The following is a 21736-nucleotide window of genomic DNA, read 5'->3' on the forward strand; positions in this document are numbered from 1 at the left end:
TCACATTTCTTGGGCTTCAATTACCACCCAAACTGATGACTCTCAACTCTGCAGCTTTAGCCTACTCCTTTCTTTAGTTTCAGATTCATCCTTCCTACTACCTAACGTACACCTCACCTGGATGTCCTTCTGGCATCTCAAATCAGTAAAAAGAGCCAGAAGATTGAAATATTTGCATTATCCTAGACTCCTTCCTTTGTCATCTCATCAAATTGGTCTGACTGCTCACTCAACCCTGTGGTTTTTATCTTCTAATTGTTTCTCAAGTATATCGTTTGACTGCAGCTGCTCCTGTAAGTCAGTTCCTGGATTACCACAGTAAACTCCTAAAGAGGAGTTTCACTGCTTTTTGTCCTCACTGCTACCTCCCTGGCTTTTTCTAAAGACACTTGTAACCACAAAATTGTCCTGCAGTGACCACTCCATTGTCTTCATGTTAAAATACAAATTCCTTTTCTAGTTATCACCTGACCTTCACCTTCCTCTTCAATTTCATCACCCCAGCTAAAAGCAAAGGTAAATCATTTGATTTGTTTCCTAGCCTAATATTTAAATGAACACGCTGGTGTTAGACTGCCTTAACTTGAACACCGGCTTGACTTTGCATTAGGTGTGTGAACTTCGGAAAATTAGGGCTGTTGTGAGGATTAAATGAGCTAATACACATAAAGAGCTTGGATCTTGCCTGGCACATAATTTAACTATTATTATTATTATCATCATCATCCCCATCCCTCTCAGCCCATGCATTTGCATTGCTGCTTTCTCCGCCTGGAGTACCCTATCATCTCTTACCATCTGGCTATGCCCTTCTTTCTTCCTTATCAAGATTCGATTCAGGGGTCACATCTCCTAGCAAATTTATCCTGCCCCATCCTATCTCATTTGTCTCCACCGTTTCCTTTGCAAACGTCTTTGTTACTGTAACTACTGTTTGCGTCTATCACCAGACTGTGAGTTCCTAAAGGAGAGACGGTGCTTTCATGTTTTTAGGCACAAGTGAAGGGTGAATAATATTAGCATTTTCCGCATGACTACCCAGAGAGCGCCCAAGTGTAATGAGATCCCTAAATAAATGTTCCTAAAGTCTACTTTGTCTAGTGTGGGGACTTGTCCCGAATATGAGACAGGACTATACTCAAAGTTTTTCCAGGAGGGAACTTAAGACCTTAGGCAGCAGCCAAGAACCCCGGAGAAAAAACAGTTTTCTCACTTTCCCACAGGAAAACTCCTCGGTAAACCACCTGATCTCTGAACCGCGGAGGAATACACGCACTTAAGTGCAATCTGCGCCTGCGCCTGTGCCTGTGACCGCTCCTCTTCTGCGCCTGCGCCGCTCCAGCCAATGAAGGGCTCCTCAGTCGAGGGTGGGGCCACGGGTTGCGCTTTAGGACTGGACAGTGGGAGCAAACGGACGGCGCGGAAATGACGTCAAGGTGCGCAAGCGCCGGCGGCCCTGCCGCGCGGTGGCTGCCGGGTGCCGCACGCCTTCCCTTTCCTTGCCTCTCCCTTTTACCCCCGCTCCCATCCCCGCCCCCACGGCCGCTCCGCTCCCTGGCGTGACTCGGCATTGAGAGCCCTGGAAGAAGACGCCGCGGTCGCTACCTCTTCTGTCCAGGCCTCCGCCTTCCTGGGCCTCCCTCCTTCCTCTCCCGCGTCTTCTTCAGTTTTGAAGCCGGTGGCTTCGCGGCCGCCCTGCCGGACTTCTGAGAATGGTGGGTGTGAAGCCGGTCGGGAGTGACCCGGATTTCCAGCCGGAGCTGAGCGGCGCGGGCTCCAGACTCGCCGTGGTCAAGTTCACCATGCGAGGGTGAGTCCGGGCCCGAGCCCAGTGAGTCCCTGCTGTCTGTGCTTTTCTTTCTCTGTTTCCCGATCCCGCCTGCCTTGTGGTCGTGTTCTGCTCCGGAATGTCCGGCTCTGGCCGCAGCCCAAGGCCGCTGCCCGGTTAGGCCTTAGTTCCTGGGTGTGAACCCCCGTTTGTGCACCGGGGCGTCTCTGGCGGACTCGGAGGCCTGGCCGACCGCATTCCCCAGCCCGCGAGATCCCCGCCCGCTGTTTCTGAGTCCTCGGAAGGACTCTGCTCTTGGGGGTGACCCGGCTCTTTCCATTCTTGTCTGTGGGAGTCTCCCACAAACGCCCCTGCTTGCGCCTGTCCCCTTCTTTCCCGGGATGCAGCTGTCACTTGCATCTTAGAAACTTGCAAAATTTAATTTACCAAACGGTTTGTTTCTCTTCACCACCTGCATATGTGGAAAACTGTAGGAAGATTCAGCTACCCAACTAATCCGCGGAGTGCTTAGACCTAAAGCTAATGCATTTTAAATTAAGTTAATGTTGGGTCAGGATGCTTTTTAATTTTCTTAATGTTTCTGTTACTTCTTTGATTTGTAAGTTTGTAAGTTAGGCCACCTTGTGTAAGCAGTTGCATCTGATTACGGAAATTATAGTAGGTATATATATATATACAGTACAGGTAGACAGGTGTCCAGATATCTGGCTTTGACCAAGTAGACTCTATTTTTGACTTGATGATTTAAGAGGACAGGGCACTTGAAAGATGTTATCTGGCTTTGGTAAATCTCAACATAATTCATAGGTCGCAGAGCTGGCGGATCTTCCATGTTGGGTGTGCAGTGTGTCCCTGTATGAGAGTGACGTGTTGGAAATAGACATTCAGAACCAAGACTTCAGCGAGCTTGTGTATTAGCTGACCTCCCCTTGTGTATGTCAGTGTCCAGTGAGAAGGATTAGAAGTCTCCTCTTGATGTACCTTGACCCCCTGGTGTTATTTACACTTACACTAACTTGGAGAAGTCTACTACAGATATCGCTGTTTATGCAACACATTTTGTTGTCCAGATAACTGTATAGACATAAGGCAGTGTTTTGAGTCTTAGAGCAAAAAGTGATTCAAACCTATCGAACGTGATTCGATAAATGTTGAATATATAGATGGTGGCATTAGGATTAGATTAGGTTTAGGGGATGGAGGGATGTAGGTAGAGATGAAAACAAGTTAGGACTTACCTTGGGACCAATCTCCCTCATACAGAATTGGAAAGGGGGGGGGTACATTAGATTTTAAGGTTTGTCTTTCTAGTTTTGTTGATTTTATAAAGACTATTCTTAATATGAGGGAATACCTATATACATTTGTTAAGTTCTAGGTGGAAGTTGGAAAAAGGAAGAGATGATTTTAACAACGAACCTCATTTTTAGTTCACTTTTCTAATTTTAGTTAGTGGGAGCATTTATACTTTTGTGCCTCAATGACATGCTCTCTTTTCCCCTTAACCATAGCACGGGGAGAGATGAAGAGTAATACATGATTTATATGAAGTGAGAAAAGTTACTGTCATCCCACTTTAGGCCAAGAACATAGTTTTCTCAAGCACCTGTTTCTCCATTTCCTTTCCATCTCTACTTGAAGCCTTATTCCTTATTCTCACCTGCCGTGCTTTGTCCATCCTATTATTTTTACTAAAACACTATACAGATTGTCATTCTTCTGTTTAAGAATCTTCAGTGGCTCTCCAGTATTTCAGTTGTTTTTTTAATTGTAGTGAAATGCATGTAACATAAATTTGCCATTTTAAAATATACAGTTCAGTGGCTTTAAGTACAATCACTATATATATACACACACACGCACACATACACACACACGTATATATATATTTTTTAATCTTTTTGGCCGTGCTGCATGGCATGTGGGATCTTAGTTCCCCAACCAGGGATCGAACCCGTGCCCCTTGCATTGGAAGCACGGAGTCTTAACCGCTGGACCGCCGGGGAAGTTCTAGTACATTCACAATGTTGTACTGTCATTACCCCATCCATATCCTAGAATCTTTTCATTATCTCAAACAGAAACTGTGCACCCATTAAACAGTAATTCCCATACCTTCTCTCCACTGCCCCCAGCCCCTGGTAACCTCTCTTCTAGTTTCTGTCTCCATGAATTTGCCTATTCTTGATAACTCATTTAAGTGGAATTATATAATATTTGTCCTTTTGTTTATGGCTTATTTTAGCATAATGTTTTTAAGGTTCATCCATGTTCTAGCATGTGTCAGATTTTCCTTACTTTTTAAAACTGAGTAATATCCTGTTGTATATGTACGTACACATATGTATATGTATATATACATACAATATTCTGTTGTGTGTATATACCGCATACTGTTGATGGACATTTGGGTTGTTTCCATCTTTTGACTATTGTAAATAATACTGCTCTGAACACTGGTGTGCAAGGATCTCTGTGAGTCCCTGCTTTCAGTTCTTTTGGGTATATGTCTGTGAGTGGAATTGCTAGATTATATGGTAATTTTGTGTATAACTTTTTGAGAAACCAGCAAACTATTTGCCCACGGTGGCTGCACAAGTTTGCCTTTCCACCAGCAATACAGGAGAGTTCCCATTTCTCTACATACCAACTTCTTTTATATTTTAGTGGCCATCCTAGATGAGTGTGAAGTGGTATCTGGTGGTTTTGATTTGCATTTCCTTGATGACTAGTAATTTTGAGCATCTTTTCTTGTGCTTGTTGGCCATTTGTCTTTGGAGAAATGTCTGTTCAAGTCCTTTGCCCATGTTGAATTGGATTGTTTGTTTTTTTGTTGTGGAGTTGTAGGAGTTCTTTATATATTTTGGGTCTTAATCCTTTTCTGATATATCATTTGCAAATATTTTCTCCCATTGGTTGCCTTTTCAGTTTCTTGATGGTGTCCTTTGATGCACAAAAGTTTAAAAATTTTGCTGAAGTCCAATTTATCTATGGTTTTTTCTTTTGTTGTTTCTTGTGCTTTTGGTGTCATATCCCAGAAATATTGACAAATCCGATGTCATGGAGATTCCTCCCTCTGTTTTCATCAAAGAATTTTATAGTTTTTACTCTTAAGTTAGGTCTTTGATCTATTTTGAGTTAATTTTTATATAGTGTTAAGTTAGGGTCCAACTTCATTTTTTTGCATGTGGATATCCAGTTTTCCCAACACCATTTGTTGAAAAAACTCTTTCACCCATTGAATGGCACTGTTCTCCAGTATTTTTTTAAACAATTAAAACAGTTGTCACTTACATCAAATTTGGTCTGTGTAAGGGACTTATTGGAGCACTTACTGACTTCTGCAGTCCTCAAAATAATGTTTAAAATTATCTCCATTTTACAAATGAGGAAGTTGAGTCAGAAGGAGATTAAATGACTTGTGTAAGGTCCCAGTGTTGAATGTACTCTCTGGGTTGTAAGGTGCTGTCCTGTTCTTCCCAGCCTAAGCAGAAGGGACATGCGAGTTCACCTCTGTATTGCATGGAGCCTGACATTTTTCCGTAAATGTTGCCTTGAATAAGCTCTTCCTGCAAAATCCTTTGATGGAAGTCAGTTCAGTTCACACTCTGATATTCATTTCCCTACCTGTAAAGTGAGAATAATAACATGTAGCCTAACCATATCGTTTAGAGAATGAAATTATATATGTGCGTTATATACTGTGGTAACATATTTTTGTAACTGGTATCTCCAAACTGTTACTTCTTAAATATCCCCGGATACACTTAAGTGGTCGTAAACAGTGCTAGTTTTGTTATCACTGATGGGTAAACGCCAAATTTAAAAGGATATGCATTTTCTTTCCTGTGAAACTCAGCAGTGAGTTATTTTTATCTTGAATTCATGAGTGTACCACTTTTGTAGATATGTTTACCATATATTCAGTTTTTTTTTTTTTTAATTTTAATTGGAGTATAGTTGCTTTACAATGTTGTGTTAGTTTCTACTGTACAGCAAAGTGAATCAGCTATAGGTATACATATATTTTTGGATTTCCTTCCCATTTAGGTCACCACAGAGCATTGAGTAGAGTTCCTTGTGCTACACAGTAGGTTCTCTCAGTTTTCTTAAAGCAGGTCTTACTTTGTAGTTGGTTAGGTGTTATTGTTACCATCCAGTTAGAATGTCAGTGTATGTTAGGATGGTGAGATCTAATGATGATGATAGTTTGTCCCAATAATACATTGTGTAATAGTATTAATTATATAGTGTAAAATTGCTGTGGACTGAAGGTACTTTACCATAATACAGAGTTAGGAGGCCCAACAGTTTGTAAGGACTGGGCAGATAATATTAGGGAGTGAGGTAGGTGGCTGTAAGATAACTAGGGAATGGTGAGGCCCTAGAGAACATGTAGAGAATTTTAAAAAACATTTTTATTTAAAAATTATAGCAGGCATGCAAAAATGTATACAAATCATTTAAGTGTAGAGTCTGATAAATTTTCGCGGTGGTCACACCTGTTTAACCAATACACAGGCCAGGAATAGCAGCGTAGCACAGTCGCATCCCCGCCCCCGGCAACCTCCTGCAGGCTCCTTCTCATCACTCGCGAATTTTAACACTGTGGACTAATTTCGTCTGTATTTGAACTTTATAAAAATGGTATCATATAGTATGTAATCTGTCTGGATTCCTTTCAAGAGCATATAAATAGTTTTAATCTTGGCAGTTAATTTAGAAATAACAACCAAAAAAAAAAAGCACAGTGTAGGCCACTGTTTTGGCGATTTTGAAATAGCAGTTAAGAGTTGGGTTTTGTGATCAAATTTCAGCACTGTACTTCATTGTTCTTGTCTTTGAAATGAGGAATGGTAAAGCTTAAATGAATTTAAAGGTTTTATAAGTTACCTAACATATAATAAATGCTTAATGAACGTTAGCTGTTTTGTGTTACTAATAGGACCAGTTATGGTTATGCCTGTCCATTAGTAAATGTAATACATCTAGAAATAACCTGTTTTAAAGTTACGCCCCGCAGAAAAATAAACTTTTAAAATACGTCTTCAGAAAGCACATACATTTTCCACACCCACACCAGCTGAATGTGTTTACACATGTTACTGCTCAAGGTGGAGCACTGACTACTTTAGCAAATAGGAAAGAATAGCAAGTTCTTGAAATAAAATCTATTTTTATTATGACAGTAAACACACATTTTTTTTTGTTTTAATTTATTTTATTGAAGTATAGTTGATTTACAATGTTGTGTTAATTTCCACTCTACAGCAAAGTGATTCAGTTATACATAAATATACATTCTTTTTCATATTCTTTTCCATTATGGTTTATCACAGGGTATTGAATATGGTTCCCTGTGCTGTACAGTAGTACCTTGTTGTTTATCCTGCAGAGTTTTTCTTAAAAGTAATTTTTACAGAATATTTCCATGGTAGCTGTGTGGTACCAGCTTGTATCAGAAGACAGGAATGAAGAATTTTCGTAGTGACTTTTCTACAACTTAAAAAGTCAAAAATAGATTTCATAACCGAAAATGACATGCCTATTAACAATTTCCTTCTATTTTCTCTGTCCCAGCTAGGTTTTTTAACATCTTTAGTTTGATATAAAGCCTTTATGTATTTAGGTTTTATCAATAAATAAATCTAATTCAGCAGACTGTGAAAAACTGTAAACACAAATCTTACTAAGAACCTAACGTGGTGCTTTCAAAGAAAGCTGATCTTGGATTGGCTTTAGGATTTAACTGTTCTAGTTGTGGTCCTGCCATTAACTAGAATGTCTGACCTTGATCAAGTCGTTCAACTTTTCTGGTCTTCACTTCTCATTTATTGAATAACTGTGTTAGGTTAGGTCAGTTTTAAAGTTTCAGTTTTGTGGGTTTGGTTCTTTACGTTTTGCAGAAAGCTAGAGGGTTGTCTGCTGAGGTTTTTCTCAAAAAGCATAGGTCAGAATCTTTCTTACATATTGGATCTAACATCAGCTTTCCATCAAAAAGAAGTTCAGAGGTGGAAAAAGAACTCTTTTTTTTCTTTCTTTCTTTCTTATTTAAACCTCTGGACTAGATGGTCTCGTCTCTTTTACAACAAGTTCAAAGGTCCTGAGGTTATGTACTATCTAAAGACTGCAAATCAAGGGCTGTGCAAGAGAAAAAAGTACAATCCTGAAATTTAGGCATACTTGGAGAAAAATATATTAGAGATAGGAAAGGTCCTTAAAGAATCTAGTCTCTTCTCATTTTATACAGAGAAATCAAATGATTTGTTCATGAGCTCAGCTAAAAATGGAAATTTAAGTTTACTTTTAAATGCTAGGGGTAAGCGAGGAAAACATCTTACTTCAAATAACAAATCAGTTCATTTGAGTGATTATAGTGTGAAAGTATGCTGCTGTATATATCTATGCTTCTGTGTGCTATGATTTATTTTGATTTTTGACTAAAGTTCCAACCTATGATGGCTAACTAAAATTAAACAAAGGATCTAGATAAGGTTATATTTTGAAAGGGGGCGCTTATTTTCAAGGTAGCCATTATTTTAGTACAGTCTCTTTAGCTTCGAGAAGAGTTTCTCTAACTCCAGGTAGCTCATACATGACTGATGAGTAGAGTGATTATGTCAGTACAGTGCGGAGGTGAGGTTGGTTCATATTCTATTTTTCTTAGGTAGTGAAGAGCAGGAATAGAAATAGAACCTTTAGCAGGAAGGAGAAAAGCCCTCAGCCACAGAGGCAGGCTCCCTTTCGGGTTCCTTTTAAGAAAGTCAGAATGAATAAAATTAAACCTGAGCTCCTGCAGCCAGCTCCTGGTCCCCAGCGGGGGTCATTCTCATGTTGCGCTGGCTTCCTCCTGTCCCTACCTGGATGGCAGCCCCGTTGGCTCAGAGCTCCCCTTCCATCTGGATACTCACAGCACCTGTAAGCGGGCACTTCCACTCGATTGTTTTTGTACATTTTAAATATCCTCTGAGGTGTAGCCTCTAGGTCTGAGCCACCTGCCTGCCTGTCCAGGTATTTCCTGAATACTAGTTACTATTTTTCTTAGGAATGTTTTCACAAAGTTACATGGGTTTAAATGGCTTATCTCAATCTTATTTTTTCCATAAGCCTTCTTATTTTCGAGGGCACGCTTTTGCAGAAAGGTTTTTCAGGAATGAGAAAACCTGATACTGTGTGTATACCAGGTATATTTTGTGGTACAGCATGATACCTGTGCTTCATCCGTGACTACTGTTTAAATGCAGTTAACATTCAATTCTCTATTTGCAATTTAGTATTTTATGAAAATACCTGTTTATCATATAAAAGCAAAGGATACAGAAGTGTAGGTAGTTTTAAAAGTCTCCCCTAAACTCTCTTCCTTTTCCAGTCCCACTTTACAGAAGTAATTGTTTATTGTGTGACCCACCTAACTTTTCAATATATATTTATGTACATATATAACATATAAATACATATATAAATACATATTTTTAACGTGGTCATAGAAAATATTTTATCGTGAGACTTAGTTTTCTTTTAAACTGTATAAATTATCTTTATCCCTTGGTGTGAGTGTGTCATAATTTTTTTTAACTGAAGTATAGTTGATGTACAGTATTATATAAGTTACAAGTGTACAGTATAGTGATGCACAATTTTTAAAGGTTACACTTCATTTTTAGTTATTATAAAATATTGGCTATATTCCCTGTGTTGTACAATATATCCTTGTAACTTATTTTATATGTTATAACTTTAAAAAATAGTTTTCTATTGATTGACATTTAGATTTTTATTTTATTATTTTTTTTTTTTACTATTTCAAACATTGCATTGAACTTCCTTATACATATTATTGTGAAATTAAGTAAGTGTTAAGATAAGATTGACTTTTAGAAGTGAGATTGTTGAATCTTGGGTTGCATTCATTTAAAATTGGTAGATAATGACCAAATGGCCCTTCAAAAAGGATCTACCAATTTGTACTCCCATCCATAGTGTTTAAGACTTATTAATAACTGGAAGTATTTTGCTAAACTAAACATAGGTTTTGTCGACTGTAATTGTTTGTTCCTTTAAAATTTAGTCTCAGGGCCTATTTCAGCATTGTTAGATCCAAAAATTTACTTTCAGAAGCATCAAGTTTAATATGTAAGAAATTAAGAGTTACTTTCTTAACTTTTTGGTATGAATCTTAAGGATGGCAAAAGGTGAAAATGCTGATTAAAATTTTAAGAATGGAGAGAGAATCATAGCTTGAATTTGAACATCTTGTATTTTAGAGTTTGCTTTTCCTTGTATTCCTATCTGCTAAAGCCAAGGTTTTTCTCATTTTTTGGAACTTTTATTGAGATATACACAGTATACAATTATAAATGTATAGTTTAGAGAGTTTGCACAAACTGAATATACATGCACGTTTAATCAGCCTCTGGACAAATAGAACATTTCTAGCCTCTTGAAATCTCTCTCATGCCCTTATCCTGTCACTAACTCTCACAAAAGTAACCATTGTCCTGATTTATAATACCATTGATTTGTTTTGCCTGTATTTGAACTGTACATAAATGGAATCATATAGTGTACTTCTCTTCTCAGTGTTATTTGTGAGATTCATCCATATTTTGGCATGAGGTTTTACACCAGTCATTTTCACTGTTGTATAGTGTTCCAGTATGTGAATAACTACAGTTTACTTATTCTGTTGTTGAAAGGAACTTAGGTGGTATCCAGTTTTTGGCCATTAGAAATATTGCTACTACCAATATTTTTTCAAAAACCCTAAGGCAAACATATACAGACATTTCTGTTTTATATACCCTAGAAATGGTCATAAGTAGGCATAAATCTTGCATTAGCAGATACTGCCAGTTTCTTTTCTTACCCCCTGAAGTGGTTATACCAGTTTGCACTGTCACTAACAGGTCAGTTGCTCCAAGTTCTTGACAGTACTTCCTTCTCTATTTTAGCTGTTTTGGTGGGAGTAGTTTTATTTTTTTTTAATTAAAAAAATTTTTTTTAACATCTTTATTGGAATATAATTGCTTTACAATGGTGTGTTAGTGTCTGCTTTATAACAAAGTGAATCTGTTATACATATACATATATCCCCATATCTCCTCCCTCTTGCGTCTCCAAATTTGCATTTCCCTGGTTTCCATAGTGACCGAGGAAGTCTTTTTCTCTTTATGGACTGTTTGGATAACCTCATTTGTCCAGTTTGAGAGTACCCTTTTTTCTTTTGGATGTCAGTCTTCTTATTGATTTGTAGGGGCTTTTTTACATATTAGAGGTATAAGTCCTACATTTGATACGTTTTACAGATATTTTTTCTAGTCTGTGGTTTGTCTTTTCACCCTCTAAATGGTATCTTGATGAACAAAAGGTCTTAACCTTAATATTTTCCAGCTTATCAAGTATATCCCAACATATCAGTTCTTCCCTTTTTTGTTTAGTGCTTTTTGTGTTTTAAGAAATAAATCTTTGGGCTTCCTTGGTGGCGCAGTGGTTGAGAATCTGCCTGCCGATGCAGGGGACACGGGTTCGAGCCCTGGTCTGGGAAGATCCCACATGCCGCGGAGCAACATGAGCCACAACTCAGGCCCGTGAGCCACAACTACTGAGCCTGCGCGTCTGGAGCCTGTGCTCCGCAACAAGAGAGGCCGCGACAGTGAGAGGCCCGCGCACCGCGATGAAGAGTGGCCCCCACTTGCCGCAACTAGAGAAAGCCCTCACACAGAAACGAAGACCCAACACAGCCAAAAATAAATAAATAAATAAATAAAAATTAAAAAAAAAACAAAACAACTCACATTATTTAAAAAAAAAAAAAAAAAAAAAGAAATAAATCTTTGCTTACTCCAAGGTTTTGAAAGTATCCTCTGTGTTTTTTTCCTAAAACTGTTGTTTTACCTTTCCCATTTAGATCTATAATCCATCTGGAATTGGTTTTTGTGTACAGTGTGAGTTAGGGGTAAAGATTCATTTTTTTCCCCCCATGTGGATATCCATATTGACTCAGCACTGTTTATTGAAAAGACCATCCTTTCCCCACTGTACTGCTGTGTCAACTTTTTCAGAAGTTCGGTTACTGTGTATGGGATGGGTCTGTTTTTGGACCCTTTTCTTTTAAAATTGGTGAGTTTGTTTATCCTTTATACTCTTAATTTTATAAAGCTTTTTGGTAGTTATTGATATCTAGTAATGTAATTTCTTCAGCTTTGAACCCCGAAATGCTTGGGCTATCCTTGATATTTATTTCCCTATAAATTTTAGAATTTGAATTTGTTAATTTTTCCAAGCAAACCTTGGAATTTTACATTGACTTTAAAGATCAAATTGAGGAGACTTGACATCTTGACAGTGTTGACTTTTCCAATTCATAAGTATAGTATATTCCTCCATTTATTTAGATCTTTAATTTCTTTCAGTGAGAAGAAAGCTGGAAGACAACACTGTTAGACTTAAAGACTTAAAATAATTCTGTAGTCATTAAGACAGTGTGGTACTGATGCAAGTGTATCTAAATAGTACAGTGGAAAAGACGAGAAAGTCTAAAGACAGGTTGATCAGAATGTTTTTAATTCTGTGTTTTAATTGACAAGATCTTTAGAGTATAAATTAGTACAACGTTTGGTGTTATTTTACCGAGCATCTCTTACCTTTCTCACAGGTGTGGACCGTGTTTAAGGATTGCCCCAGCATTCAGTTCTATGAGTAATAAGTATCCGCAAGCAGTATTCTTGGAAGTAGATGTACATCAGTGTCAGGTAAGGCAAAAGAGTCCTTAAAAAAATGTCTTTTTATTTACACATTGATTTGAAATCAACATTAATTTCATCCTTTATCTCTTTATGCACTAAGTACTTATTTTTTTGAAGGTAGGATAATATTATGTTAATGTCATTATTACAAATGTTGTTATGGCTGCATTAGTTAAGAAGGGTAGTCCAATATTAATTGCTTCTGGATTTGCTAATAATGTTTTTCTGGTACAAAACTAATATTATGTTGTTAAACTTAATAGGTCACCTGGCAGTTCTGTGTTTTGCATTTCTTTGTAAATCTAAAATTATATCTTATACTACAGGCACATTGGTTGATTAGAAAGCCATGGCAGAGAATTCTTGGATATAGTTTGTTTTGAATTGATCAGTTTATAACCCTAGCTCCAATGCTGCATACTCAGCAGAAAGTTTAAAATGTTGGTTACTATTGATTGAGCCACAGTGTTGTAGGTAGATTGCCCTGGTTACTTAGTCAGCATGGCTATGTGACACTTCTGCATTTGCATATGTAGAAGTATGGAGGAGTTGTTAGAGAAAAAAAAATCTTGAAGGCTTCTTCCAACACTAAAAATGTAGTCTTTTGACTAAATAACAGCTCTGTAACTTTTTTTTTTTTTTCCAGTGAAGCTTTTGTCTTTGATACATTTCTGGGTTGGAAAAAAATCTTAGAATGTTATATAGCTTGCAGATAAGTATTTTGGGGATTTGGTGCAAACTCTATGTTACACGTTTATTGTTTAGTACTTATATCACATACTGCTGGACAGCAGCCCTGGCCTTATTTTGAGTATTCACTGTCTCTGATCTGGAAGTGCTGTCTTCTGGAGCTGTGTGGTCCTGTAGAGTAACCACATATGGTTGGGTACTGAGTACTTGAAGTGTGGCAAGTCCAAATTCAGATGTGCTGTAAAATACACATAGGATTTTGAAGGCTTAGTATGAAAGAAAATACATAAAGTATGTCATTAACTTTTTACATTGACTATATGTTGAATTGCATATTTGGATTTACTAAAATAAATTATTAAAATGGATTTCAATTGTTTCTCTTTACTTTTTTCTTGTGGATACTAGAAAATTTAAAATTACATGTGTAGCTCACATTTGTATCTTGTATTATATTTCTTTTGGACAGCACTGTTCTAAAAGGTCAATCTTTTTTTTTTTTTTTTTTATGAGGCTTAGAGGAGACATCTCTGTAAACTATGGTTTTTTTTAAAAAAACAATATAGTGGTACCTCTTCCTAGTGTTTGAAAATGCAAGGTGACATACTTATTTTACTATTTTCTTTACACTTCTCATGAAGAGTTCAATGAGTTTAATGAATCAGTGACTAATTAATTTTCATTCGGTAGCTAGTCTTACGATATCGTGGAGTTGGAGCAGAATTTAAAAAGATACCCGTTGCAGTGTTTTTGATGGAAGACCAGAAGTCATTTCTTTAAGAGTAGAACTAGATGAGGATTGCAGTGCAAAGGGTGTTACCTCCTTTTCACGGACAGATGGGCTACTGTTTTTTCAGATGTGTACTTTTTCCTAGTAGCAGTGGTTTGTGTTGACATATCTCAATACCCTTCTGGGGTTCTCCATTTGAGAAACAGTCTGTACTTATGAGAGAACTGTCTGGTGTTGTAAAGTGCAATTTCTGTGTTAGAAGCCGATTGTTCTATTGGATGAAGCACTTAACAAAAACAAAAATGCAGGGCTAGTCTTCATTGCGGACGTAAGGGTAATATAGTTGTGCCCCTTAAGAATAGGCCTGTTTTTTCTTAAGTAACAATTAGGAGTAAGTTATTTTATATGTTTTTAGTTCATGCTTGTGATATTTAGCTTCCATAGAGATGTAGAGTGAATATTCAGAGTGGTTTAAGATTAGTTTTAATTCATAATGCTATCTAACTTGACAATTCCAGGGAACAGCTGCCACCAACAATATATCAGCAACACCTACATTTCTGTTTTTTCGAAACAAAGTGAGAATTGATCAATATCAAGGAGCAGATGCTGTGGGACTAGAGGAAAAAATCAAGCAGCACTTAGAAAACGACCCTGGAAGCAACGAGGACACAGATATTCCAAAAGGCTATGTATGTAGAATTAAAAGTGAAATCATGATATATCTTGCATTTGTCATTATTTGGTTGAAGTGAAGTTCACTGTTTTCATGTTTTGTCTTTTGCTAGTTAAGAATACTTCCAGTTAAGAACTTTAAAAGTAAATTTAATAGCTGACTATTGGATTTTGTCTATGTTGTGTGTATTATAACCTTAAGCCCCCATCATAAACTATTTTTCCAAAGTTTCTCCTCCTAATTTTCTTTGCCACTTGTTTTTTAATCTGCTTTCTGAACTATTTTAATAGCCATTAAGAAAAATTATTTATTTTTATTTTATTTTATTTTTGGCTGCGTTGGGTCTTTGTTGCTGTACGGGCTTTCTCTAGTTGCAGTGAGCGGGAGCTCCTCTTCGTTGTGGTGCATGGGCTTCTCATTGCAGTGGCTTCTCTTGTTGCGGAGCAGGGACTCTAGGTGCGCGGGCTTCAGTAGTTGTGGCACGTGGGTTCAGTAGTTGTGGCTCACAGGCTCTAGAGCGCAGGCTCAGGAGTTGTGGCGCACAGGCTTAGTTGCTCCGTGGCATGTGGGATCTTCCTGGACCAGGGCTCGAACCTGTGTCCCCTGCATTGGCAGGCGGATTCTTAACCACTGCGCCACCAGGGAGGTCCCAATAGCCATTTTTAAACATTTGTTTTTTACTTTTTTTCCTTCCCAAAGTGAAAAAATTTTCATTGGAAAAATTTTTCACTTTTTGACAATTGTGTAAAATGACATGTAAATTTTAGTGTATGACCATTACATACTGAACTCCCTTTTCTGCTGGTTTCTAAAGTTTTCTCTCTCTTTTTAAATGTATCTATTTAAAAATCCTAGTTATTGATTTTGTTTTAGAACCATATGTGACTTTAGTATTGGATATGTTTTTCAAAGTTTTAAGAGTTTAAAACTCTTAAACTCAAAATTTAAGTTTTTATTATTCTAAATGATAACTTGAAGACTTAAGAACTTCAAAGTTTTTGAAAACTATATGGTATGAATAGTCATAATTTGTGTCTATCATATGAGAGCTATTCAGGAAGGAAGTAAAATTCAGAAGTAGCACTTCATGGTAGCTGACTTATTTATGCAAATTGGTAAAACCTGCATACCAAAATATTTGTATATATATTTTAAAATTTTGCTTGTTATAAAGTTATTGTGTTGGCAGATTAAAAATGAATTTTTTTAAAAAAAAGTGTTACCTCAAGTTAAAGCTAGTATATGAAAGCATGTGTACCAAGTACATTTAAAAATTTACTTACTTACTTACTTACTTATTTATTTATTTGGCTGCATCAGGTCTTAGTTGCGGCATGTGGAATCTTTCGTCGCAGCGCACGGTCTCTTCGTTGTGGTGTGAGGGCTTCTCTCTAGTTGTGGCGCGTGGGCTGTAGAACGTGTGGGCTCAGAAGTTGCAGCATGTGGGCTCTAGCTGTGGTGCGCAGGCTCCAGAGGGCGCAGGCTCGGTAGTTGCAGCACGTGAGTTCTCTAGTTGTGGTGCATGGGCTCTAGAGCTTGCGGGCTCAGTAGTCGTGATGCGCGGGCTTAGTTGCCCCACAGCATGTGGGATCTTAGTTCCCTGACCAGGGATCAAACCTGTGTCCCCTGCATTGGAAGGAGGATTCTTAACTATTGGACCACCAGGGAAGTCCACCAAGTACATTAAAACAGGCCTGCCGTGGAGCTACCAGTCCTTAGGTAAGGCCCTTAAATTCATGTTGAATAAGGAGAACCTGTAGTCAGGTATATATGAGAGATTCTTTTTGTGTGTATGGATGGAGGGGGAGTTGTGTCTTCAAAAAGTGTCTTTAACATGTGGTAGTGGCATTAATTACTTTAAGTTGAGGACTTAATAATTAATATTTATTTAAAATAGAACTGTTATATGATAATTTGAAATGGTAATACTCAAAGTATGAACATGTGTAAGTCAGGGTTATGACACCTTTTGGAAAATTTTGGAAATCATTTGACTTGTAAGCAGTTGTGTTTACTTCTTTGTAGTTTTTTCCTTAATTAGTAAGGGTTTTTGCATGAAAAAGTCTTATGGGCACAACAGTCTTGCTGCTTAGCTACAGCGATACTTCTTGACATCAGCTAAGTGTGATATCAGGGTTTTGGCTTTGGATAGGAAATAAGCAGGGGAAAATGAAGTTTCAGGAAATAAGACATTTAATTTCATCCAGATGTTATGAATACAAAGTGAAAAGCTGTTAAAAACATTTTTATTTTTTTCCATCAGGTGTCAATGAAGACTTTAAAAGTTTTGAACTATAGGTCTCACAGGGTTTTTAAATATTTAAAACTGGTAATGTGTTCCCAAGAACGGCATTGTTTTCACAACACAGATGGAAACTGAATGAAAACCTGTATCTTAAAGTAGATTTAAACTAAGTATTACAAAAATGTATTGACAATTTTAAAATAAAATTTTAGGTTTCTTAGAATAAAGACTTTTTTTCATTAGGTTTTAACGCTAAAAGGCTATATAATTATTGATTTCACACATCCTATAGTTTTTGAAACTCCTGATTTGACTGGAGCCAGAGTGAAAGAAAGAAATATCTCTCTTAGGGGGGTTTGAGATATTACAAAAGATGTAGGGTATGATACTCAAAAGGTTAAGAATCAAAAATCGGAAGTAATACAGTATTTTTGTGAACATCATGACTTTGAGTTTTTAATATGTTTATTGAAGTTTGGAAAAAAATTTTTTTTCCAATCCTGATGTCTTTTATTTATTTCTCTTATCTTACTATAGTGACTTATTCCACAGTAGTATTGAAAGCAGACATCCTTGACTCGTTCCTCATCTTAGGGGGAAAGCATTCAGTCTTTCACTATTACGTATGATGTTAGCTGGAAGTTTTTCATAAATGCCTTTTATCAGGTTGAAGAAATTCTCTTCTATTCCTAATTTGTTGAGGATTTTTTAAAATCAGGAATGGATATTAGATTCTTGCAAATATTTTTTTCTGTGTCCATTGAGATGATCATGCTTCAACATTTTGTTTCTTAACATGGTGAATTACATTGAGTGACTTCTGCACGTTAAACCAACCTACCATAACCTAGCATACTCTAGCCACTCTTGACTATGATGCATTATCCTTTTAATATATTGTTGAATTAGGTTTGCTAAAATATTTGCCTCTATATATATGAGGAACATTGGTCTGTAGTTTCCTTTCTTGTATGTTTTGGTATCAGGGTAATGCTGGTGTCATTAAATTAGTAAATATTCTCTCCTCTTCAATTTTCTGAAAGAGTTTGTGTAGAATGGGTACTATTTCTTCCTATAATATTTGTCAGAATTTAATAGTAAAGCCAGCTGTACCTGGAGTTTTCTTTGTGGGAAGATTTTTAACTACAAATTTAATTTTTAAAAATAGGTAAACAATCCAGTTATCTATTTCTTCTTGAGTGAGCTTTGGTGGTTTGTGTCTTTCAAGGGATTTGTCCATTTCATTTGTGTTGTTGAACTTATGTACATAAAATTGTTCATAATATTCTCTCATTTTTTTAATATCTAAAGAAACTGTAGTACTGTCACCTCTCCTAATATTGTTAATTGGGATTTTTTTGTCTTGACCACTCTGGCTAGATGTTTCTTAACTCACTGATCTTGTCAGAGAACCAGCTTTTGATTTCATTGAGTTTCTCTATCGTTTTTCTGTTTTTCATTTCATTGCTTTGATGTTTATTATTTTCTTTTCTCTGTTTACTTTGGGTTTAATTTGCTCTTCTCTTTCTAGTTTCTTAAGGTTGAATTTGAGACCTTTCTTCTTGCCTAATATAGGCATTTAATGCTATAAATTCCCCACCCTGGGACTTCCCTGGCGGTCCAGTGGTAAAGAATCCACCTTCCAATGCAGGGGACGCGGGCTCGGTATCTGGTTGGGAACTGAGACCCCCACATGCTGCGGGGCAGCTAAGCTCAAGCGCCACAACTGCTGAGCCCGTGTGCCTCAACCAGAGAGCCTGCGTGCTCTGGAGCCCGAGCACCACAACTAGAGAGAGAAAACCCTCACACCACAACTAGAGAGAAGCCCACACGCCACAACAAAAAAAAAGATCCCACATGCCACAACAAAGGCCGAATGCAGCCAGAAAGAAAAAAAAATTCCCTGCCCCAAGTATCTCTTTAGAAGTTGGGAAAGTTTTAAACATTCTATTTTTTCTCTCCCCTATTTTCCTTTTTTTTTTTTTTAATTTATTATTTTTAAAATTTTATTTTATTTTTTTAACACCTTTACTAGAGTATAATTGCTTTACAATGGTATGTTAGTTTCTGCTTTATAACAAAGTGAATCAGCTATACATATACATATATCCCCATGTCTCCTCCCTCTTGCGTCTCCCTCCCACCCCTCCTATCCCATAATTTATTTTTTTAAAAATATCTTTATTGGGGTATAATTGCTTTACAATCCCATATTTTTTAAGAGTACCTAGTATGGCTTCAAATCGCATGAGGGGGCTATCAGTATCAAGTCTTCCTCTCTAGAAGTTTGCACGCTAGGCACTCTGGAATGGAACTTGTATTTGCATGTGTTCTAAATCTTGAGGCTTATTGGTGTATTTCAGTGTTCCAACCTCTGAACTGTAGGTTTTGGTCTACAAATATGTCACATTCATCAAAATAAACATTAAATGTCCCAAATTTATGTAGTAGGTAGGACAGATCTTTCTTGAAGCATGGAAAGTTTTTTCTAACTTCCTGTGTGTCTCATGTTGGATTTCACTCACCTCCTCCCCCCAAAGGTGAAATCTATTCAAGCAAACAAACAAAAAATCTAGTTGACAGAGTAGTGTTATAAACATGCATGTCATTCACCTGTGTTCATCAGTTGTGAGTATTTCCCTGTTTTTGTTCTATCTTGATATGTATTTATCTACTGTTATATTTTGCAGCATCATTTACAGAGTAAGTTATAGACATCAAGATGGTTCATCTGTAAATATTTCAGCATGGAGCTCCTAAGAACAAGGACATTCTCTTATATAGCCATGATACCATTATCACTTATAAGAAATTTAACATTGATAGGATATCTATCCCTAATGTACAGCCTATATTCAAATTTTCTTAATATATCTCCAAAATATACTTTATAGCTATTTTTCCCCAACCTTGGATCAAATCATGGGTCATGCATTGCATTTAAGTTGTCAATCTCTTTAGTGTTCTTTAGTCTAGAAACTTCTCTCTGCCTTTTTTCTTTCATGACTGCCTTTTAACTTGGCTGTGCCACACGGCATGTGGGATCCTAGTTCCCTGACCAGGGATCGAACCTGAGCCCCCTGTATTGGAAGTGCAGAGTCCCAGCCACTGGACCGCCAGGGAAGTCCCATGACTGCCTTTTTTGAAAGTTAAAAGCAACACCAGTCTTCTGTAGTAGCCACTAGGCACATGTGACATTTTTTATGTGACTAGGGCAACTGAGGAACTGAATTTTTAGTTTTATCTATTTTTAATTGATTTAGTTTTAAATTTACACATGTGGCTAATGGCTATCTCATTGTACAGTGCAGGTCTGGACCATTTGTCTTACACAGTGTCCCACAGTCTGGATTTGAATGATTGTTTTCTCATGATTCTTTCCTCATTATTGGCAAGTTGATTGCATAAGTAGTGATACTTATTTCCAATTACTTATTTTCCAAATATGTCAATTTGCAATTATGTCAAGTATACAATATTATACCAGTTTGTCCCAGACAGTGTTGTATAACAGAGCACTTTAATGCAACTGTTCGAATATGATACTTGTTTTGTGTGCCCCATGATAAATTAAAAAGCAATTTTAAATTATTTAACTATTTAGTTTATTTTCATTCTTAAGGTATTGGAAGTATGCCTGCAATGTTGTCTTCAAGCCTGGGGTCTTGATCCTACATATAGTATGGAAGAGGCATCTCAGTAGGATGGTAGACAAATGTTTGAAAGATTTTGTCACATTTGCAAGGCAAATGTTCAGGAAGTTCAGAATAATTCTGTAGTAGTAGAACTTAGCTATGTAGTGCTCCTTTTCTTCCTGCTTCCCCTTTTTTTTTTTTTTTAATTTTTTTTTATTTTTGGCTGCGTTGGGCCTTCATTGCTGCACGAGGGCTTTCTCTAGTTGCGGTGCGCAGGCTTCTCATTGTGGTGGCTTCTCATGTTGCAGAGCACGGGCTCTAGGTGCATGGACTTCAGTAGTTGTGGCATCGGGCTTAGTTGCTCTCTGGCATGTGGGATCTTCCCGGACCAGGGCTCGAACCCGTGTCCCCTGCATTGGCAGGCGGATTCTCAACCACTGCGCCACCAGGGAAGCCCCTGCCTCCCTTTTTGAATTGGCTACATTATGTTACCCTGAGTAATACATTTAACATCTAATGCAATGTAACATTTGATATAATAGAAAAGAATATTTTGGCTTTGGAAGCATTTAAGCTAGTTTATGAATAATTAAGGGTCTATTCTAATGGATTATTACCATATTGATAATTATTTGAAATGTAAAGTTTTCTTTAGTCTTTCAGAACTATATACACATGTATTAGTATGTGTATTAGTATTCGTAATAAAGACTGATAGAATGGTGAACATGTAACTGATAATTTAGAATACTTGGTAATCTTTATTTTTTTATTTTTTATTTTTTTAAAATTACTTGGTAAACTTTAAAAACAGTTTTTGTTTAGTAGATGAAATGGATACTTTTGTAGAAAAATAGTTTCAAAATCAACTCCACTAGAAGCAGAACTCCTAAATAGACCAATCACCATTGAGGAAGTAGAGAAAATAGTAAAAGAGCTCTTCCATAAATACCAAGATGACTTCACAGGGAAATTCTGCCAAATCTCTAAAGATCAGGTAGTCTGGTGTTAACTGCAACTACTCAAGACCGTATAAAAAGAGAGAAAACTTAAAAATTTCTTTTTGAAGTAAGTTATGACATTGATCCCAGAATCTGACAAAGTTTGCAGCAAAAAAGAAAGCTACCAACCAGTTCCAGTCAGGAATATTGGTGTACAAATCTTAAATAAAATATTAGTAAACAAAATTCTGCAATCTAGAGGAGAAAAATCATAATTTCCTTATA

General features: G+C 37.0%; 1 protein-coding gene across 6 annotated transcripts in view; it reads left to right on the forward strand.

Moving 5' to 3' along the window:
• Positions 1–1441: 1441 nt before the first annotated feature.
• Positions 1442–21736, forward strand: part of TXNL1 (thioredoxin like 1) — a 38427-nt gene continuing 18132 nt past the window's right edge. For 2 of the 6 annotated variants that reach the window (XM_082353747.1, XM_082353749.1), the window contains exons 1-3: positions 1448–1810; positions 12444–12540; positions 14473–14646. In XM_082353747.1, the coding sequence (XP_082209873.1) occupies positions 1713–1810; positions 12444–12540; positions 14473–14646 (369 nt within the window). In that variant the 5' untranslated portion in view covers positions 1448–1712. Of the gene's footprint in view, positions 1811–11696; positions 11909–12443; positions 12541–14472; positions 14647–21736 lie in introns of all 6 variants that reach the window. The other 4 variants (XM_082353750.1, XM_082353748.1, XM_082353746.1 and 1 more) reach the window with 4 other exon arrangements.

This window comes from Balaenoptera borealis, assembly GCF_965194805.1.
Source record: "Balaenoptera borealis genome assembly, chromosome: 14".
Classification (NCBI taxonomy): Eukaryota; Metazoa; Chordata; class Mammalia; order Artiodactyla; family Balaenopteridae; genus Balaenoptera; species Balaenoptera borealis.